We start from the raw sequence: 21159 nt of genomic DNA on the forward strand, positions 1-21159 counted from the left end.
TTATTGCATTCTTTCTTTTAGTTTTGTTATGATTTTCCCTCTTTTTCCATTCAAAACTTATCTCTTAATCTAACCCTCTTACCTGGAGATAAGTTATTCTCCGCTGGACCAGCTCTGTCAGATCTTTGGCCTCTTTTTCCCGCCAATCACCTGCTCCATCTGTTTGACTGAGGTAGTATAGATCCGTCATTATAGACCTGTGAAAGCAAACAATATTGGAGGGCTAACTTATTCCTACTGCTTCACTGAATTACACAAGGTCACAAGAAAAGAGCCAAAATCTTCATAAAGATTGATGCTCATTGTTAATTAATATTTATTTATTTGAGGTACTAGGGTTTGAACTTAGTGCTTGCTAGACAAGATGATCTACCACTTGAGTCACATCCTCAGCTCTTTTTGCAGGTAGGGTCTTGTGTTCTTGTCTAAGCTACCCTGGACTGCAATCTTCCTACCTATGGCCTCCTGTGTAGCTGGGATCACCTGTGTGCACCACCATACCTGGATTATTGATTAAGACAGGGTCAAGCAAACGTTTTTCCCAAGCTGGTCTTGTACCACAATCCTCCCCATCTTCACCTCGTAAGTGGCTGGGATTACAGATGTGAGCTACTATGACTGGTCCTCATCTTTTATTTTCTGTCAAGTCTATTAAACTTGAAAATTAGTTTCTATCACCCAAAATTTACTCCTATAATAAGTTTTTACTGTTGAAAAGATATACTTTTTTTTTCCCTTCAGGCCAGTCAGCTGCAATGTCTTCCCAAAACAAAGTACTATAGAGATCTGAGAGAAATAGATTCCCAAAGGAAATAAATAGGTAGATTAACATAGGGAGAAAGAACATAAAAATTTAGAAAAAGATCAGAGGCAAATTTTGGCACAACTTTTGAGCAATGATCTCAACAACCAAGTAGTAGCAAACTTTTTCTTTAAAGGACCAGATAGTAAGCATTTTAGGCTGTGTGGGCCTCTGTTGCTTTTGTAGCAGGAAAGCTGCCATATACAATAAGCAAATGAATGGTGTGACATTGTTTCAATAAAAATTTATTAACAAAAAAAGGCAAAGAGCCTTTGAGCCATAATTTGCTAATATCTCATCTAAACTAATTAAATGATTAAGACACTTTCCTACTCTGCATAGCATCAGTAATTTTAATTATAACATGCTAGATTTCCTGCACAACTAAAATCCCCTGTAAACTAGGAAGAGAAACTTTAAAATTAGCACAAATGGTTTTATTTATATTGCATTAAATAAGAGCAGTGCCTTGCATTTAGTAAGAAAAGTAAAAAGCAAGCATTCTCTCTTTTTCTAACATCCCCTTACCAATCAGCCAGCAAATATACAACCAGTTTCTGAGTATGCATCATCAAATGAGCCATCATCCTCTCTGGATTATTACAATACCCCTAACAATCTCCCAGCTTCCACCCTTTCCCATGTCTTTTCTCAACACAGACACCAGATCCTCCTAATAATTAGTTTCATGTTACTCCCTTGCACTTAACATTGAATTGACTTTCAAATCACTCAGTAAAAGCCAAAGTCACTATTTTGACCTATAAGACCATACACGATATGGCACATCATTTGATCTCATCTCTCACTTTTGTTCCCTTGCATACTCTATTTCAGTCACACTGGTTTTATTGCTAACCCTTGAAAATGCAAGGCATATTTTCACTTGCTCCTCCCTACCCTCGACTGATATCGACTTATATGGATAACCTAAGTGTCCCTCAATCTTTGCTCAAATGTCCTCCATAGGGCTGATTCCATGAAACTAGAATTTATTATTATCATTATGTCCATTATTATTATTTTAGTAAGCACCTAGAGATCAGGAGCAGTACTGGTAACTGACAAAATGTTCACCTGATATCTTTAGCAAAAAAAAAAAAAAAAAAAAAAAACTTTAAGGGCTGGGGGATGTAGTTCACAGGTAGAGTTGCCTATGCCTAGTATGTACAAGTTCCAGGATTCAATTCCCAGTACTGTTTAAAAAAACTTTTTAAAAGAAATCTTCAAGAATTTTAGATGAAATAGCAGTGATAATTTTTATCTTGCACAAATCCAATTTGTGGTACAGAGCTTTAGAGAACAATCCTTAACTAATTGCAGCTCCAGCTCCATCAGTTCTCTGTAAATATTTTGCCTGAAGCATGTTTAAGAATACATTTGCTCATGAAAATTATAAAGCTAGAAATTTATTTATATTTGTCAGAAAACTATATACATATATTATACATTACATAATATACATACATTTACAGAAATCACCAACAATGATAATATTGACTAAAAAACACATTAAGCATTAGGTTGAGGTTCCGAGAGTACTTAGAGAAAACTATTTTACAATATTAAATGAAAAGAACAACAATGAGCAAGTATCGAGCTCTTACTTGGGCCAAACCTCTTCTAGGTGACTTATATCATTGAACTTAATTCTCACAACTATCATACAAACTAGATGAAGAATACAACTATCTTATAAATTAGATGAAGAAAGCTTAAATAATTTGCTCAAGTTAATGGGAAAAGCCAGAATGAGAACTTAAAACCAAGAAATCTCATTCTAAAGCACAGCCTTGTAAACTACTGCACTAACAAAAATTAAAGCAAGAGGTCCAGAGTACTATAATATAGGGCCAGCCTGGGTGGCGTTGGTGGTATATTGGTGAGCACAGCTGCCTTCCAGAGTACTATAATATAGACTCTGTTCAATGTAAATATGCAAAATCAGAAAGTTTGAATCAGAGGAAAAAGCTCAGAGAGCCAGACAGACCTATTTCTTGACTGTAGCTCTATCTTTTACTACCTTTGTGTTCCAGGAAAGTTATTCTGACATCACCAAGATTTAGTTACTTCATCTTAAAATAAGTTATCACCAAAAAAGTAACCATATAACTTAAAAAAAAAAGAATTAGTGCCAACACATACAAAGTAGTAACACATGTGATAGTTGCTAATTTCTTTTTTTAATGCCAGAGGCCCTCAAAACTTTTACCTTGTATTTGAAGAGTACAGACTAATAATTCTACAACTAAGAGAAAGAAGGAGCCATTGGTTGTGCATGATATGTGGTACTAAAGGCCAGTCATAAAAATGATCCAATATTCACTTCCCTATGAAACTCTGAAGAAGAAGCTTGATCAATCAGAAGGACTCATTTATTTAACAGATTCAGCTATCACACTCCTGGGTATACATTCAAAAGAAATGCAACAAGCATTCCAAAGAGATATCTGCACACCTATGCCTACTATAGCATTATTTACAACAACTAATATATGGAATAATTCTAGGTGTCCATCAATTGATGTGTGGATAAAGGAAATGTGGTATATATATGCAATGGAATATTATTCAGCCATAAAGAAGAAATTCCATTATTTGCAGCAAAATGGATAGAACTGGAGCACATTAAGTGAATTAGACCAGATATAGAAAGATAAGTATTGCATATTCTCTCTTGTATGTGAAATTTTTTTTTTAAAGTCAACTTGAATGTAGAGTAGTAACTGCTGCTGAGGGAAAGCAGAAGAAGGTGGGTAAAGAGGCTGTGTTTGATCAGTGCATGCTGTATGCATGTACAGATGTATCACATGAGCCCTATTAGCACATATAGTTAATAGATGTTAATAAATAAGTAAATGAGGTAGGATAATTATTTATGATAATGCAGCCAGGGTCTTAACAGAATCACTCTGCTTTCACAGTCCAATAAAATTAAGCTTGATTTTTAAATCCTTTTTTTTTCTTTGTTCTCCCCATTGTAGACCACATAAACAACCTTAAATTCAAACTATTTTTTCACTGACTCAGTAAAGTTTGGAAGTTACCTTCTTGCACAATTTAATTTTTAGCCAAAGACATGAGTATAATCAAATCACAAAGTATCATTGTAATCCATTAATAGGAAACATGGTGGTTAAAAACCTTATGCAGGGCTGGACATGGCAGTTTATGCCCATAATCCCAGCTACTCAGGAGACAGAGGTAGAACGATCATGGTTCAAGGCCAGCCTGGGAGTTGGCTTGAGACCTTATTTGAAAAACAAACTAAAAGTAAAAAGACCAGGGAATATGGCTCAGGTAGTAGAGCAGTTGAGTTGGGCTTCTCAATGATTTTACACTAAAACCAGATTTCCTAGAAGAGTCCCAAAAGCTGGGAATCTTATGGTTTTGGTTTTGACTATAAAGATAACAAGAAATTTACTAGGTAGGCAGTGAATCTGAAGGCTTTATATCAAACCATGTCAAAGTTTGGGCTACATAAACCCAGATAAGGTACCAGTAAAACAGTGCTATCCAACTGAAGATGGAGTACAGAGGCCTGAAGACAATGAGTAGACTAGAACAGAATGTGTAACTTTGAAAACAAGTCAATTGTGATGGAGGTCCACAAAAAGGGTTTTTTGTTTACATCTAATTCAAATGGGCTAGCACAGAGATATAATTCAAGCAAGAAAATTCCCAAAGTGAAGGAACTAACATTTATGAAGGTAAATGTGACTAAGGGAGATTACACCACAAAGTCTAATCTATGGGTAAATCTATCTGGATCATGGCTAAGAAAAATTACCTGAATTTTGTCCAAGGCTGCTTTCCTTTGGTTTGGTTCTGGGGCAGAAATAAGCAAGGGGAAGGATTAAAATGTGATCAGGTGACAGGTAGCCAGTCAAACCTCCCTATTGCCTCCCTTGTCTTGAGAAGGAATTTAAGGTATCGCCAATGTGACAACTAACATAGGTAGAAAAGAATCTGGGAGGGCAACAACAAAAATAGCTTATGCAAGAATTATGTTACTTGGTGAGTGATATTTGATAGGCTTATGTTTAGATTATAGGCCTTAAAATTCTTCCCATTGAGCAAATTCACACCCAGACTGAAAGTGAAATGATGGAAAATGTTTTATCAAGCATGAAAAAACTGAAAGCAAGAAAGAGCAGCTATAATTGTACTTGACAAAGTAGATTTCAAGCCAAAATTAGAAGAGATAAAGAAGGTCACTATATATTAATAAAGGGATAAATCTATCAAGGAGCTATAATGATTACAAATATATATGCATCAAAAGTTGATGTGCCCAATTTTACAAAATGAACACTATTGTAAATAAACAGAAGGAGAGGTCCAGATACAATACTTCAGAGTTAAAATGCACCATAGAGAAATTGGTTTTAACAGACGTCTACAGATAATCCATCCAACAGATGCAGATTACACATTCTTCTCATCAGCCCAGGGAACTTTCTCCAAAATATATCACATCTTAGGATATAAAGCAAGTATTAAAAATAGAAGAGAACTGAAATTGTTTCTTGTAGCTTATGATAATGGAATAAAATGAGATATTAATAGCAAGAGAAACTATACAAGCACATGGAACTTGAATAATACACTTTTGAATGATCAGTGGGTGATTAAAGAAATCAGGAAAGAAATTTTTAAAATTCCTAAAATCAAATGAAAACAAATGTACAACATATGAGAATCTTTGGGAGACTGCAAAGATAATTCTAAAAGGTACATTTACAACTAGGAGTGCCTACATGAAACAAAAGAGAGATCTTAAATAACCTAATGAAGCAACACAAGCTCTTAGAAGAACAATAACAAGCCAATCCAAAAATTAGTAGATGGACAGAAATACTAAAGATGGGGTAGATATTAATGAAACAGATACTAAAAGAAAAAGAAAGAATCAACAAAAGAGTTGATTCTCTGAAAAGATAAACACAATTGACAAACTCTCAGCCAAACTAATGAAAGAGAGAAAAGACCCAAGTTAATACAACTAGAGTGGAAGACAGGGATATTACAACAGATACCAATGAAATTCTGAGGACCATCAGAGAATCTTTTTGAAAACTTGTATTTCAATAAATTAGAAAATCTAGAAGGATAAATTTCTAGATACATATAACCTACCAAAATTGAACCAAGAGGATATAATCAACTTAAACATATTTATAAAGAGCAATGAGACCAAATCAGTACTCCCCACAAAGAATAGCCCAGGACTGGATGAATTTACTACTGAATTCTACCAGACCTTTAAAGAACTAAGACCAATGCTCCTCAAATTATTACATAAAATACAAAAAGAAGGAACATAGCTACCAAACTCATTCTATAAAGCCAATATTACCCTGATACCAAAACTGGGTAAGGACAAAACAAAAATAGAAAACTATACATCAATTTCCTTGATGAACACAGACACAGAAATTCTCAATAAAAGCCAGGAACAAATATCCAAAGCATGTAATCTTAGCTACTCTGGAAGCTGAGATCAGAAAGATCACAGTTCAAGGCCAGCCAAGGAGTTCATAAGACCCCATTTCAACTAACAGCTGGGTGCAGTGGTATGTGCCTGTAGTCACAAGCAACAAAGGAAACTGAATTAGTAGAATCTTGATTCAAGACCAGTCCAGGCAAAAAGTTTGCAAAACCCCATCTCCACAAAAAAGAAAAGCAGGACATGGTGGCCCACACTTGTCATTCCAGTGAAGGTGGAAAGCTTAAAATAGGATTACAGACTAGGCTGGTTTGGGCAAAAAAGGGAGATTATCTAAAATAACCAAAACAAAAAGGACTGGAGGCATGGCTTGAACAACTGAGCTCCTGCTTTTCAAGCATGAAAACCTGAATGCACACCACAATACTATAAAAAGTACTCAATAAAATATTTGCAAACCAAATTCAATTAACACATTTAAAAAGATTGTAAACCATGATCAAGTTGGGTTCATTCAGGCATATAAGGATGGTTCAACATTAGCAAACCAAAAATGTAATACAGCACATAAACAGAATAAAGGGAAAAAAATCAAATGATCATCTCAGTAAAGGAAGAAAAGCCTTTGACAAAACTCAGCATCCCTCCATGATAAAGGCTCTGAACAAAGAAGGAATAAAAGGAACATACCTTCTATTCATATAATAAAGGATATATATGACAAACCTATAGTCAACATGGTATAAATAGGTTAAAATTGAAACCCTTTTCTCTAAATCAAGAACAAGACAAGGGTATTCACTCTCTCCATTTTTACTCAATATAATGCTTGAATTTTTAGCCAGAGCAATAAGACAAGAGAAAGAAATATAAGGGACACAAATAGCAAAGGAAGACATCAAATTATCCCTATTTGCAGATGATATCCTATACATATGACTCCACCAAAAAACTCGTAGATATGATACTCTTGGTAAAGTAGAATACAAAATCAACATACAAAAATTAGCTTTTTTATATACCAATAATGAACTTGCTGAAAAAGAAATCAAAATAATAATCCCCTTTGCAATAGCCTCAAAAAAAAACACTTAGGAATAAACTAACTAAGGAGGTATGAAAAACCTCAAAATGAAAACTATAAAACACCAAAGAAGGAAATTGAAGAAGATGCTAGAAGATGGAAAGAATTATGTTCATGGATGGGCAGAATTAATATTCTGAAAATGGGTATATTACTGAAAGCAATCTACAGATTCAATGCAATTCCTATAAAAATTTCATTGACATTCTTCACAGAAATAGAAAAACATAATCATATTGAAAGATAATCATATGGAAGCTTAAAAGGCTCTGAACAGCCAAACCAATCCTGAGCAAAAAGAGCAATCACAATGTCTAACTTCAAATCATACTACAGAGTTCTAGTAACAAAAATAGAATGGTACTGGCACAAAAAATAGACACTTAAACCAATGTAATATAACAGAAGACCCAGAAATAAGCCCACAGAGCTACAGCTATCTGATTCTCGACAAAGATGCCAAAAACATATGTTGGAAAAAGAAAGCCTCTTTAACAAATGGTGCTAGGAAAGCCAGATCTCCACATGTAGAAGACTAAACTAGATCCCTATCTCACACTTTATACAAAAATTAATTCAAAATGGATCAAAGACCTTAAGGTAAAATGTGAAAACTTGAAATAAGAAGAGGAAAATACTTCAAGATATAGGTACAGGCAATAACTTTCTGGACCTGAATAGTCCAGGAAATAAGAACCAGAATTAGAAAAAAGCTTCTGCATTGGGCTGGAGGTGTGGCTCAAGGGGTACAGTACCTGCCTAGCAAGTATGAAGCACTGAGTTCAAACGCTAGTTCTACCAAAAACAAACAAAGAAACAAAAAAAACAAGCCATACATACACATCAAAGGTTAGAATTTGCAGAGTGAAGAGACAGCCTATAGAATGGGAGAAAAACGTTTGCCAGTTATTCATCTGACAAGGGATTAACATCCAGGACATATAAAGCACTCAAAAAAATTAAACATCAAAAAACCAAATAATCCAATACATAAATGGTTAAATGAACAGTTGTCGAAAGACATACAAGTGGCCAATAAACACACAAAGAAGTATTCGACATACTTTGATTGCAAATCAAAACACCACTAAGATTTCATTTCATACCAGTCAGAATGACTATCCTCAAGAAAACAAATAAAAACAAATGGTTGGCAAAGATACAGAGGGCAAAAGAAACCTTCATTTACTGCTGGTGGGACCATAAATTTCCACTATGGAAATCAGTTAAGAAGTTCCTCAAAAAATTAACAATGGATTTACCATATAATCCTGTTATGCCTTCTTGGGCATGTAAGACAGTATACAATAGAGACATCTGAACACCCAAAATCTTTGAATCATTATTCACAATAGCCAAGTTATGGAATCAGCCAGGTACTCATCAACAGATAAGTGGATAAATAAAATGTGATATATGTACACTCCTGAGCATGAAGAAGAAATTATCTAATTTGCACAAAAATGGGTCAAGTGGAGATGATTATGCTAAATGAAATAAGCCAGTCCCACAAAGACAAGAATCATGTTTCCTCTCACATGAGGAATCTACAACATATAAGGAATATTATGGGGAGGGGGAAGTTAATAACCAGCAGGAAGTGGGGGGAGAATATGTTCAAACTACATCGTATGTGTATAGGAAATCCATTTTAAAAATCCACCAAGAAAGTTTAAAAACACAGAGGGTTGGGGGAGGAGGAATGAGGGTAACAGAGGGGGTGATCAATATATACTATAGGCATGTATGAAAATATCACAACGAACCCCCTCATTTTATACAATTAATATATGTCAATAAAATAATTTTTTCAATAAATATATTCTAAAATGTCTAAAACAATTCTCCCAACAAAAGACAAGATCCAATAATATGTTGCACACATGACACTCACTTTAGCTTTAGCATGGTGGGACACACCTATATTCTTAGCACTTAAGAGGCAGAGGCAAGAGAATTGTGAGTTCAAGGCCATCCTGGGCTACATAGCAAGCTTCAGGCCAACCTGAACTACATAGGGAGACCCTGACCAAAAAGATACATATACACTAAAAGTAAAGTGATAGAAGAGAAGTGAAGAGAATGAAGTGAAAGAGAAGTGAAGGAATGGTAACCAAAAGAGAACCGAGGTGGCTATTCTTATACCAGACAAGATAGACTTTTATCCAAATTTGTCGCAAGAGACAATGAAGGTCATTTATATAGCAAAAAGGGTTAATACATCAAGAAGATATAATAATTATGTATGTTATTATGTATAATATGCCCAGACAAATAAAGCAAATATTAACAGAACTGAAGGGGGAAAAAAGCAATGCAATGACAGTAGAGAACTTCAATATCCCACTTTCAACTATGTAGAGGTCATCCAAACAGAAATTCAACGAGAAAACATTGGACTTTAATAACACTGAAGACCAAATAAATTTTTAAAAAATGTATAAAACATTCAACAATAACACAGAACAGATTCATCTGAAGCACACATGAAATATTCTCTAAGACGGATTATATGCTGTGCCACAAAACTTTTTTGTTTGTTTTGAGACAGGGTCTTGCTGTGTAGCTCAGGCTGGCCTAGAGCTCACAATCCTTCTGCCTTAGCTTCCCAAGTGTTGGGATTATAGGTATGTACCAGCATAAAGTAAGTCTTAAAAAATTTAGTAAGATTAAAACCACATTAGGCATCATTCCTTTTTTCCCTTTTTTTGCAGTGAGGGGCATCTAACCCAGGACCTCATACATGTGAGGCAAGTACTCCACCACTGAGCTATACTTCCAGCCCCATATTAGGTATCATATCTGACCACAAAAGCAAACAAGTTAAAACTTGTTTTAATAATCAACAGTCAATGGACCATAGAATAAATAAAATAGAAATCAAAACATACTGTAAGATAAACAAAATGAAAACACAATAAACTAAAATTTGTGAGATGCAGCCAAAGTACTACTAAAAGGTAATTTTGGAGTGATAAATGCCTACATTTAAAAAAAAATCTCAACCAATCTAAATTCATACCTCAAGGAATTAGGGAAAGTGCAAACCAAGGATAAAGACAATATAAGAAAGGAAACAAAGAACAGAGTAGAAACAAATAAAATAGAGATGAGAAAGATAATAGAAAAAGATAAAACTAGGAGTCAGTGGTTTGAAAAGATCAACAAATTGACAAATCTTTAGGTAGACTATCCAAGGGGAAAGAAAAACCTTCAAGAAAATAAAACTATAAGTGAAAAAGGAGCCATTATAATGGATACCACAGAAATATAATGGATCATGAAACAATGAACAATTATATGGCAATAAACTAAACAACTTAGAAGAAATGGATAAATTCCTAAAAACTATAACCTACCAAGACTAAACTATTTCTTAACCAAAATTCACATTTAATAAACATTGAAAGAAGCTATAAAAATTGATTTTCTCTACCAAAATCACAGCATATTTTCTGTATTATTTCTAGATAAACCACAAAAATTTATTTTTGTAGGTTCTCTAGATTTTGCTTGTAAATCAAGAAGAGATAGTAGATATAAGCATAAAAAAAGAAGAAAATAAACAAGTCAGATTCTGTCTTGACCATTCTGAAGCATAAGTGTTGAAGGTTTATCTGCTAAAAAACTTATTAAAATGTAGGCCCAACAAAGGAATGCAAACAACAACAAATGTCTAGCAACAAAACCAGGTTCTTACATTCAAATTTTAAATATAACTTATTCCTTTAAGTTCATTTAATAAACATAGAAGTCTACACTAAAATTTTTGGGAAGCTCACAACTTCTCTCTCTGATAAGTCCTTTAAGTATCCATTACAGATTTTTTTTTTTCCAGGGAGGGGGTACTGGGGTTTGAGCTCAGGACTTGCATTTGTTAGGCAGATGATCTATAACTTGAGCCACTCTGCCAGCCATTTTTGCACTGGTTATTTTTGAGACAGGGTTATGTCCATAGTGGCCTGAACCAAAATCCTCCTATTTGTGCTTTCCCATGTAGCTGGGACAATAGACTCACACATCTCCTACAGCCATTGGTTGAAATGGGATCTTGTGAATTTTTGCTTGGGCTGGTCTTGAATCACAATGCTCCAGATCTCAGCCTTCCTGGTACTGGGATAACAGGTTTGAGCCACTGCAGCCAACCCCATTATAGATTTTTAACAGCATAGTTAAAACTCCTACTAGCCAATGGTCAGTAATGAGAATAACATTTTATAAAATGTATTCCTTCCTCCCACACCTCCTCAAAATTTATTTCTTCAACAAACTGATAGCTTACTACCTGACAATTGGATCCCCAGTGATAAGGGTTATATCTGAAATAGCTAAAACAATTCTAGAATGCCACTAGCAGAGATCATGTAGAAGTGAACAGTGGCACTTTCAGTGTTATCTTCTGGAAGAAAGACAGGTCTTCAAAGCAAGAGAGTTCAAATAGGAGCCACTTAAATAAGCAGATTATCAATGGCTAACATATTCAATGGGTGCCTGTAGGCAAAGATATTCAGTTATTAAGTGGCCTATATCAGGCTTTTCTTCCAAACAGCAAATATAAAAGAAAGCCTTTTTTTAAAGACTCAAGTATTTTCAATGGCTTCTGCATTACAGGTAGGAAGATCAAACATATATTAATATGTATCCACCATTAAATTCAGATAGTGTTTTATATCAAAATTTAGGTTAAACAAACAGATCTTTGTTCTGTCAAAGTGTTCCTCAAATATGCTTTCAAACATTTTCATCCATTTAGATAATGCATTCATCCTCAATCTTTATCACAGGAAGAATACACAGGACCTTCAGCAATGCATACACATTACGAAAAAACTTAATGTTAGGAAGCTAGAGGATCCTTCGTAAATGTTAGATGGAAGCACTATATATTTCCCTCTCTGTTTCCACTTGACTTCCTAACAATGAAGCGCGGCTGAGAGAGTGCAACAACTGGCTGAATCTTTTCTGTACACATCAGTGTGGTGTACCTCTGATGAACTGAATTTGAGCTACCCATGATGGGGTACCAGAGATGAACATTTAAGTGTTTTGAGGTGCTATTCTGAGAATATAACTTTAAGTTCCTGAATAATGTGTTCTACTGTTGGAACATTTAGAGTTTCATTATAACAACAGTGAAGAGGTTACTTGAGATTCCAGGTTACGTTGCTGAACCCCATGGAATTTCAAAGGGAGTTTCATTTGAATATCAAGTTTGATTGCCAAATCAATTTTCCTAAACCCAAAACTCATGATAAACTTCAATATTTTCCATCACTTCATGGAATGAATGTAGCGATGAAGTTAAGCTACTGGCTACAAAGAGGACATCAGAGGTTTGCCCCTGGAGACTTTCTCCCCCACAGGTCCTTGTGAAAGTTAATGTCCTTTTTAAGAACAATAGTAGTAACAATGGAATCAAAATCTGTCCAGGTACATAATTATTCCATCTAATATTTGTGTTACTACTTATACCATCTAAACATAAAACAAATGCATGAGGGGGTTCACTAAAATTTCAATAGCATGTTCTCATGTTTAGTGAGAATGGCCAATTTCCTTTAGTTCTTTACCCCTTTTTCCAGTCTTCTGAAAAGAACAGAAATTATATTGTCAAGTGCTAAAATCAGTTCAACTAATGGATGGAAAAAACCCCCAAACTTCCTCAATTCCTCTTTATGCCCCCAAAATAAGTACTGATTTTGCCAACCACATGTTTAAGGCACAGGAAGAATACAGGGTATACTAGCTTGGGGATATTCCTCTAAAAGTTTAAAAGCAACAAATTTAATTTTGAAAGAAAATTCACTGGACTGAATGTAAGCCTGGTCATGACAACATTCCATATTTAATTCTCACTTTTCAGTTATCATAGTTTAAAATTTCTGCATCAGCTTCTTAAGGCAGAAGTCTACAAATTCCTCTCTGAGGTTATGAGATTCATCAACAAACCTCACCAACACTGGTAGGTGCTCTTCCCCTGCTATGTCTACTACACTGTCAATGATAATGGAAAAGAAGTATGAGTCTCTCACTGTTCTCAGAGTTTTGTCCTTAATGCAGTTCTCACTAATGTCTGAAACTTGCTTTTTCTATGTTTTAGAAGAGAAAGATGTGCTGATACTGGGGTCTCAAGATGTTTCTCAGGACCTCTTCCCCAGACTCTAGCGCTTCTTTAGTGCTTGAAAAGTAGCAAGAGTAATCTTTGAAATCTTCTAGGATTTCGTGAGACTCATACCCATCCAGAGATATGATTTGTTCTGCCACAAGGATCAAAGTTTCAAATATAGATTTGAAATACTCTTTGTCTTCCTTCTCTTCAAGTGTTAAAGATAAAATGTCCTCATTTGCTGGTCACTCCTTCTTCTGCACTGGAGTTGAGCATTGTTGTTTGTTTCCTTATGTTTTTGATCTTGTTCAGAAGTTTTGTTGGTTTTTTTCTGTTCCAATATCCTGAATTTATCTCACACTCAACTCTTTTATTCATTTTCTATGTGTCTACTACATGACACGTTCAAATAACTGGTAATATCAAATATTTTTGGCATTGTATTTTCTCAAAGAACAGATCACAAAGGTTTCAAAGTGCTTAACACACAATGGTAGGACTTACTGAGTTAACGAGATGTTTATTTTCCACAGGATCCTCAAGAAGGCCAAGTTGGACAGCATGCTTCTCTACATGCATTGGGGGGCAGCACAGAATCTGCAGTTGTTGCCTGTCTACTGGTCCTCCCCATCTCCTCGAGGCATCCACCCAGCCATCAGGGCAGGGGAGGGGCCCAACAGTGAATTATGAAGAAACAGAAAATCTTAGGAAGCCAATAATAAGTAAAAAGATTAGATCAGTAATCAAAAACCTCCTAACAAAAAAAGTTCTGGACCAGATAAGATCACAGGTGGAGTCCACAAGCATTTAAAGAAAAATTACTGCCAATCCTTCTCAAATTCTTCCATAAAATTTATAAAGTGGAAACATTTCCAAACTCATTTTACAAGGGCAGCATTACCCCATATCAAAGCCAAATAAGGATGCTATAAGAAAAGAAAATCATTGGACAACATCTTTTAATGAATTTAGATGCAAAAGTACTAAATGAAATACTACCAAACAAAATTTAAAATCATATTACAAGCATCATACACTATGAACAATTGAGATTTATCACTGCGATGCAAGGATGGGTCAACATATGCAAATGTGATTCATTACATTAAGAGAAGGCCAGAAATCATCTCAAAAGATGCAGAAGAAGCACTTGACAAAATTGAAAAAACCTTCTTGACAAAAACTCATCAACAAGCACAAAACTAACCTCACATTCAACAGTGAAAATCTGAGGAACATTGTTCTTCTATCATTAGCAAGACAAATGTGCCCACTCTACTTCTATTCAACATGGTAGTAGTCCTAGCTAGAATAATTAGGCAAGAAAAAGAAATAAAATGTATCTAAATTAGAAAAGAAAAATTAATTGTCCTTGTTTGCAAATGACATGATCACACATATAGAAAATTCTAAAGACTACATCAAAAAAAAAATTAGGACTAATAATGAAATTTGGTAAAGCTGCAGGACATAAAATAACATCCAAAATCCACTTACATTTGCATATGCTAACCAACAAACTATCCAAATAAAGGAATTAAATAATGTCATTTAGAACAGCATCAAAAAGAATATATAGGAATAAATTTAATTTAAAAACAGAAAGACCTGTACACTGATCTGTAAGATTATAAGACACTAATTAAAGAAATTCTATATGATACAAATAAATGGAAAGATATTCCATGTTCATGGATCAGAAGAATAAATATTGTTAAAAATGTCCATACCACCCAAAGTGTTCACAGATTCAATATTGTCCGTATAAAATTTTCTATGTCATTTTTTCACAGAAATATAAAAAACAACCCTAAAATTGTCTTGAGAACTGCAAAAGACTGCCAAAATAATTTTGAGAAAGTAGAAATCTGGAGGCATCATATTTCCTTATTTCAGACTATATTATAGGGGCTGAGGGACATGGTTCAAATGGTAGAGTAAATGCTTAGCAAGCAGGAGGCCCAGACCCTAAGCTTTATTACAAATCTATAATAGTCATAACAACATGATACTGGCTTATAAGCAAAGAAACAGACCAATGGGATAGAACAGAGAACCAAGAAATAAACCCACAGATATAAGGAAGCCAGGAATATAAAATAGAGATAAGTATCTTGAATAAATGGCATTGGGAAGCTAGACATGGAATCTCTACACTTGGGAAGCTAAAAACAGGAGAATCTCTAGTTTGAGGCCAGCATGAGTTATATAGGGAGATCTGGTCTCAGGAAAACAAAAAATGGTATTAGAAAAGTGAATATTCACATGTAGAAGAATGAAAGTGGATATTCATTGGATTTTGTATCTCTTCCACTAAATTCAAAATTAACTGAAAATGGATTTGAAACTTAAATGTAAGTCTGAAGACCATGAAACTACTGGAAGAAAACATAGGGGGAAAGCTGCATGTCAATAATTTTCTCAATGTAAGATCAAAAGCATGGGCAACAAAAGCAGAATTTAATGGGACTGCATCACACATAAAAGATTCTGCTGCACAGCAAAGGAAGCAATCAACAAAATGAAAAGTATGCCTATGGAATGGGAGAAAATACTTGCAAATTGTATACTGATAAGGGTTAATATCCAAAATACATAGGGAACTCATACTAAAATAAATGCCAAATCTAAATTAAAACATTGATAGACTTCTAATTTTTTTAGAATGTATAGGCTTTTAGTGACAACTTGTACCCTATAATTTGAGCAAGTGCAAAAATAAAATAGGTAACAAATGTACCACACAAATATAAGATGTAAATAAAAAGGGAATCTGGCTATGGGGTATATGGGAACTCCTTGCACCGTTTTCTCTATTTTTCTATAAATCCTGTACTGTTCTTAAAAAATTAAAATCTACTAATAAAAATAAATAAAAACAGATTTGCATGTGTATATATGGTAGTAAAGTATGAACTCAGGGCTTTGTACTCACTAGGCAGGTGCTCTACCACTCGAGCACACCTCCAACCCTTTCTGCTCTATTATTTTTGGAGATAGACTCTTATGTTTTGCACAGGCTGGCCTGGACCTTGATCCTCCTATTTTATGTTTCATGTGTTGCTGGATTACAGATGCATACCACCACACCCACCTTCTTTGCATTGAGATGGGGTGTCTCACAGATGTTTTCTTTTAATAGGCAAACAATAAATTTTATTAATTGATTCATTATGGCAACTTACCCCAGCAATTTGAATGAGAAATTTTAAATCTCAAACCTTAGCCAAAATTTTCAAATAAAAGTATTGAAATCTTACAAGTAGTAACTACATAATATATTTTTCTTTTTTTGTTTTTTAATTTTTTTTCTTTTATTTATATGTGCATACAATGTTTGGGTCATTTCTCCCCCTTTCCCCCTGCCCCCTCCCTCATAATATATTTTTCTTACAAGCAAATTTATACATTCTCACAAATGTTTTTGAGAACCATAATCCTCCCAATCTCAACCTCCCACGTAGTTAGGATTTTAGGCATGAGCCAGCTTAATTCTTCTTCTTAAAGATACTGGAAATGTCTTTGTAATACAATTTTCCATTTACTGTTTGTACATTTACTACTTTAAGGATTATTTCTCTAATGTTTTCTCGTCAGTTGTATTACTGCATTCTAATTTGCCCTCCTGGAGTTAAATTATTAATCATTTGTATTCCAGAATGATTATAATTCCTGCTGAAGAAATAAAAGAAACTAACTTGGGTACCTGTACTTTCCATTTTGTTTTCAGTGAAATATCATTATCTAACACATACTAAATGGCAGTGTCAGGAATAAACTTAAAATAGAATTCAACAAAAAACATAACAATGATTTATATCAATGTTTCATGGACCCATTTATTATATTCACTTTTTATAATTTACAAAATATTTTTATAAATTATTTTAATTTAGAAAAGACCTGAAAATAAAATTCTCAAGTAATTTAATTAAATTTTCTACCAGCAGTTAATATTCCAATTTCTCCTTTATATACCACAGTCTACCTATATTGAATCTTCTTTAAATCTGCATTTTCATACAAAAGGGCAATAAGCAAAGCACACAAGCATAGAACTCCATTTTAACAAAAGCTTCAAGCCTAGAATCAAGCACTTTTAGGGTAAAGGTACACTAAGGACTAAAATGGTCAACATTTTGTGTAACTGCAAGCTGAACTAAAAATTTCAAAGGCATGGCCTATTGTGGGGTATAGTAATTCAATGCCCTATTAAATCCATGCTACCATATTTCTATAGAATTATTAATGCTAAAAAGATCCAACACACTTATTTATAATTTTATGTAAAATAGCAGAGCAATTTTTCAAAATCATTATATTGTTGATGATTTATATATATATATATATATATATATGAATCTTTTGCTTATATGGTTATTTCTTTTCCACTTCACAGTGGTAAGTTGTGCTAATACAACAATTTTTCTTTTATTGTTCACTAATGAGACAGTAATTGCCATCAGAATCCTACTGAGAACATAGGCTTTAAAATCTAATAGGCCAAAGGCTAGGTTTCACTATATTTATAATGATTCTCAGACACATTTTATTCTGCATGAACACAGTAGCACCAAAATGTTTTATTTCCTATAGATGACAAACTTGTGCATTATTTAGAAATGCGTAAATAGTGAGAAACAAATTAAGTAGGCAGATCTCCAGTTCTCTCCCTTTTCTAGAAACTAACTAGACAAGCAATAAACTTTTTATCCAAACTCATTAACTGCTAAGTAACAATCTTAAAAGGTGCTATTTTAAAGTTTTTATTGTTTGAATTAGAAATATTCACTGCAGCCCCAGTGTGAATTGCAACATACTATAATGCAAAACTACATGCTCTGCTTCAAATATTGAATTTATTATGAAGGACATTTATATGAAGACATTTTAATGTATTGCTGTTGGACACCACTACCTTCACAGTTTATATGACATAAAGATTCCCAGAAAAACATTTTAAATAATATTTTCCCATGATATCTTACTTAACTGCATTTGGCAACTACTATCCTTGGAGATATCAGGTATTGCTCTTAAACACACTATCTTTTACCATTCAACAGAGAAATTAAAGACAGTTTCAGTTTCTTATTCTTAAGTTATAATCTTTATTGAAGCCCAAATGAAATGTATAGGGAGAATATTACCTTTCGTGATGTCCTAAATCTGAAAGAAATTCATCGGCATGTCTTTGGAGTTCCTTTCCTTCTAAATTCTTTAATTTTTTCAATTCACTCTGTAGAAAAAACCAGAGCTCTTTAGCTCCATTTTCAATCCTCCTTCTTAGGATTTCATGATCCTTCCCAAGACCTACAATCAAAGAATAAAAAGTATCAGCATTTCCAACATTTGATAAGAGAATATTTTCAATTATTTGCACTAAAGTCAACATATTTGGGGGAAGGGTACAGTATAATCACTTACCATTTCTGGTTTGCTTTTTGTAAATTTCAATCTGTTCTTTGGCCTTAACAAGCTGCTCTTCTAAATGACGTACCCTTCCTGTAGCTGGCCCCTGATCAATAGGGCCTTCTGGTATCCTAAAGTTTAGGGGAAAAAATATAAACATTTAGCTTTCAAATTATGTAACAAGACATAGCTTACTTTGCTAAACTATATTTATTAGTGGCTTTAAGCCACTAATAAGCATGCCCCAAAGCATGTTATTAACCATGTTACAAAAGAGGTACCAACTGAAATTTTCTCTTCAATGCATAGGGGATTAACCATAAACACTAGCATGATAATGAAAGAATAATCTACTTCAGATGTGAGCTAAAGAGTTAAGAAACCTTAGGCTGGTGGAGCGGCTCAATTGATAGTGCACCTGTCTAGCAAGGGTGAGGCCAAGTTCAAACGACAGTACTGCCAAAAAAAAAGAAAAAAAAGAGTTAAGAATCCCAATGAGTGCCAGTAGCTCACACTTGTATTCCTAGCTACTTGGGAGGCTGAGAAGGGGAGGATTGTGGTTTGAGGTAGTGAGATTCCCATCTCCAAAAGAACCGCAGCAAAATGGCCTGGAGACATTGCTCAAGCAGTAGAGTACCTGCTTTGCAAGTGCGAAACCCTGAGTTCAAGCCCCAGTACCACCACACAAAAAAAAGAAGTTAAGAAAACTTTAGACTTATATCCTAAAAATTTTCATCCTATTACTTGAAGTGCCACCACTGGTAGTAAACTGGTCTACTCCTCATTAGTGCCAAGAATAATAAAGGTGAAAGAGAAGGTACAGGCTTAAAGGGAAAAAGGAAACATTTATTATGGACATACTGAAATGTCAAAGGCAGAGTAATTCTGCAATAATCACAGTATCAGGTTATGTAAATCTGTGTTTCAATTCATGAATTCATGACTTTTGATTACTAAGCACTGGCTTTATAGGGAAGAGTAGAAGAGGAAATATATTTTAAAATTGGAGATTAATGTCTTGTTCCAAAAAAAAAAAATCACTCAATAATATAATATTTCAGAAAAAAAGAGAGGCGCTCCAGGATCTTTTGCTTATATTATCAACCTACCTGTTCTACTTCTTTTCAAACTTTGCTTATTTTAATATGTTTCCAGAGTGTTCTATACTTCATTTTGACAGAAATAAGTAAACACAATTTTGTGGTAGGCTAAACAATGGTCTCCCAAACATACCCATATTCTATCCCGAGGAGCTTGCGAATGTTATCATTTATGGCAAAAGAAACTTGAATATATGCTTAACAATCCTGAGATTGGGAGATTGTTCAGGATTATCCAGGCAGCCAATAAATGTCATCATGAGTGAGACAAGAGAGATTTTACTACTGATCAGAAAAAGGTTACATGGCTGCTAGCCGTGGAGGAAGAAGCCATGAGCAAGGAATGCAACTTTAGAAGCAGAAAAAAGTTAGAAAGTAAGATTTTTCTGCTACAGCATCCCTATAAAATGCAGTTCTCTGGGCATTTTGATTTCAGGATCAATGACATTATCTCAGACTTTTGGCCTCCAAAACTGTAAGAGAATGAATGTCTGTTGTGTAAGTTGTATTTATCACAGCAGCCATAGGGAATGAATACATCCATAGAGACATATATATATATATCCCCTATACAAATTATTTTGAAGACTAAATAATGGCTGATTTTTCTTCCAAAGTCTATTTAAATGAGAAAATGTCTATAAACGTAGTTAGCAAAGTATCAGATAATAAGCTATATAAAAAGCTATTATATGGTGAGCTATAATCTAAAAAAAAAACCAAAAAACAAAAAAACAAAAAACCCTGGGATATTTATTCTTACAATCAAAGTCCATGTAAGGGAGTTTAATTTCTAAATTATAGCTGGCAGAACTTAAACTCAGATGTCAACAAAGTCCTGTGGTGCAAAGACTGATCAAGTAGATTTTTATAGCCCTTCTAACATTTTTATACATAACTGATAAAGGCAAATTAACTATTAGTACCTACCCTACTCATAATAAATATTTAGTAAAGAAGCTATTGTTACAGCTATACCAGAATAATTACAACTTACTATGAAATTGTATGTATTAAAATTGAACACGAGCACTAGAAATAACCACCCTCTAATCATATGTCCAAGACTACAAATGAAAAAACTTTCATTTGTATATGCACAAAGTACATAATGATAAAATGAATATAGTAGTTAGGTGTACAATTACCAAATCTGAAAGTGTGCACATACACCTATTCACAAATGAGGCATGTACTGATATAACT

The 21159-nt window shown here is 34.1% G+C and overlaps 1 protein-coding gene and 1 pseudogene across 8 annotated transcripts in view; both read right to left on the reverse strand.

The window, feature by feature from the left end:
- The window catches only part of Fut8 (fucosyltransferase 8), a 289757-nt gene that overhangs the window by 93653 nt on the left and 174945 nt on the right, over nucleotides 1-21159 (reverse strand). For 7 of the 8 annotated variants that reach the window (XM_074067766.1, XM_074067767.1, XM_074067768.1 and 4 more), the window contains 3 exons: nucleotides 18869-18984; nucleotides 18592-18754; nucleotides 83-197 (listed from right to left, as the gene is read on the reverse strand). In XM_074067766.1, coding sequence (XP_073923867.1) covers nucleotides 83-197; nucleotides 18592-18754; nucleotides 18869-18984 — 394 coding nt within the window. Of the gene's footprint in view, nucleotides 1-82; nucleotides 198-18591; nucleotides 18755-18868; nucleotides 18985-19236; nucleotides 19297-21159 lie in introns of those variants that run through there. The other variant, XM_074067772.1, reaches the window with a different exon arrangement.
- Nucleotides 230-14072, reverse strand: LOC141421243 (52 kDa repressor of the inhibitor of the protein kinase pseudogene; annotated as a pseudogene).

Source organism: Castor canadensis, chromosome 3 (assembly GCF_047511655.1).
Source record: "Castor canadensis chromosome 3, mCasCan1.hap1v2, whole genome shotgun sequence".
NCBI lineage: Eukaryota > Metazoa > Chordata > Mammalia > Rodentia > Castoridae > Castor > Castor canadensis.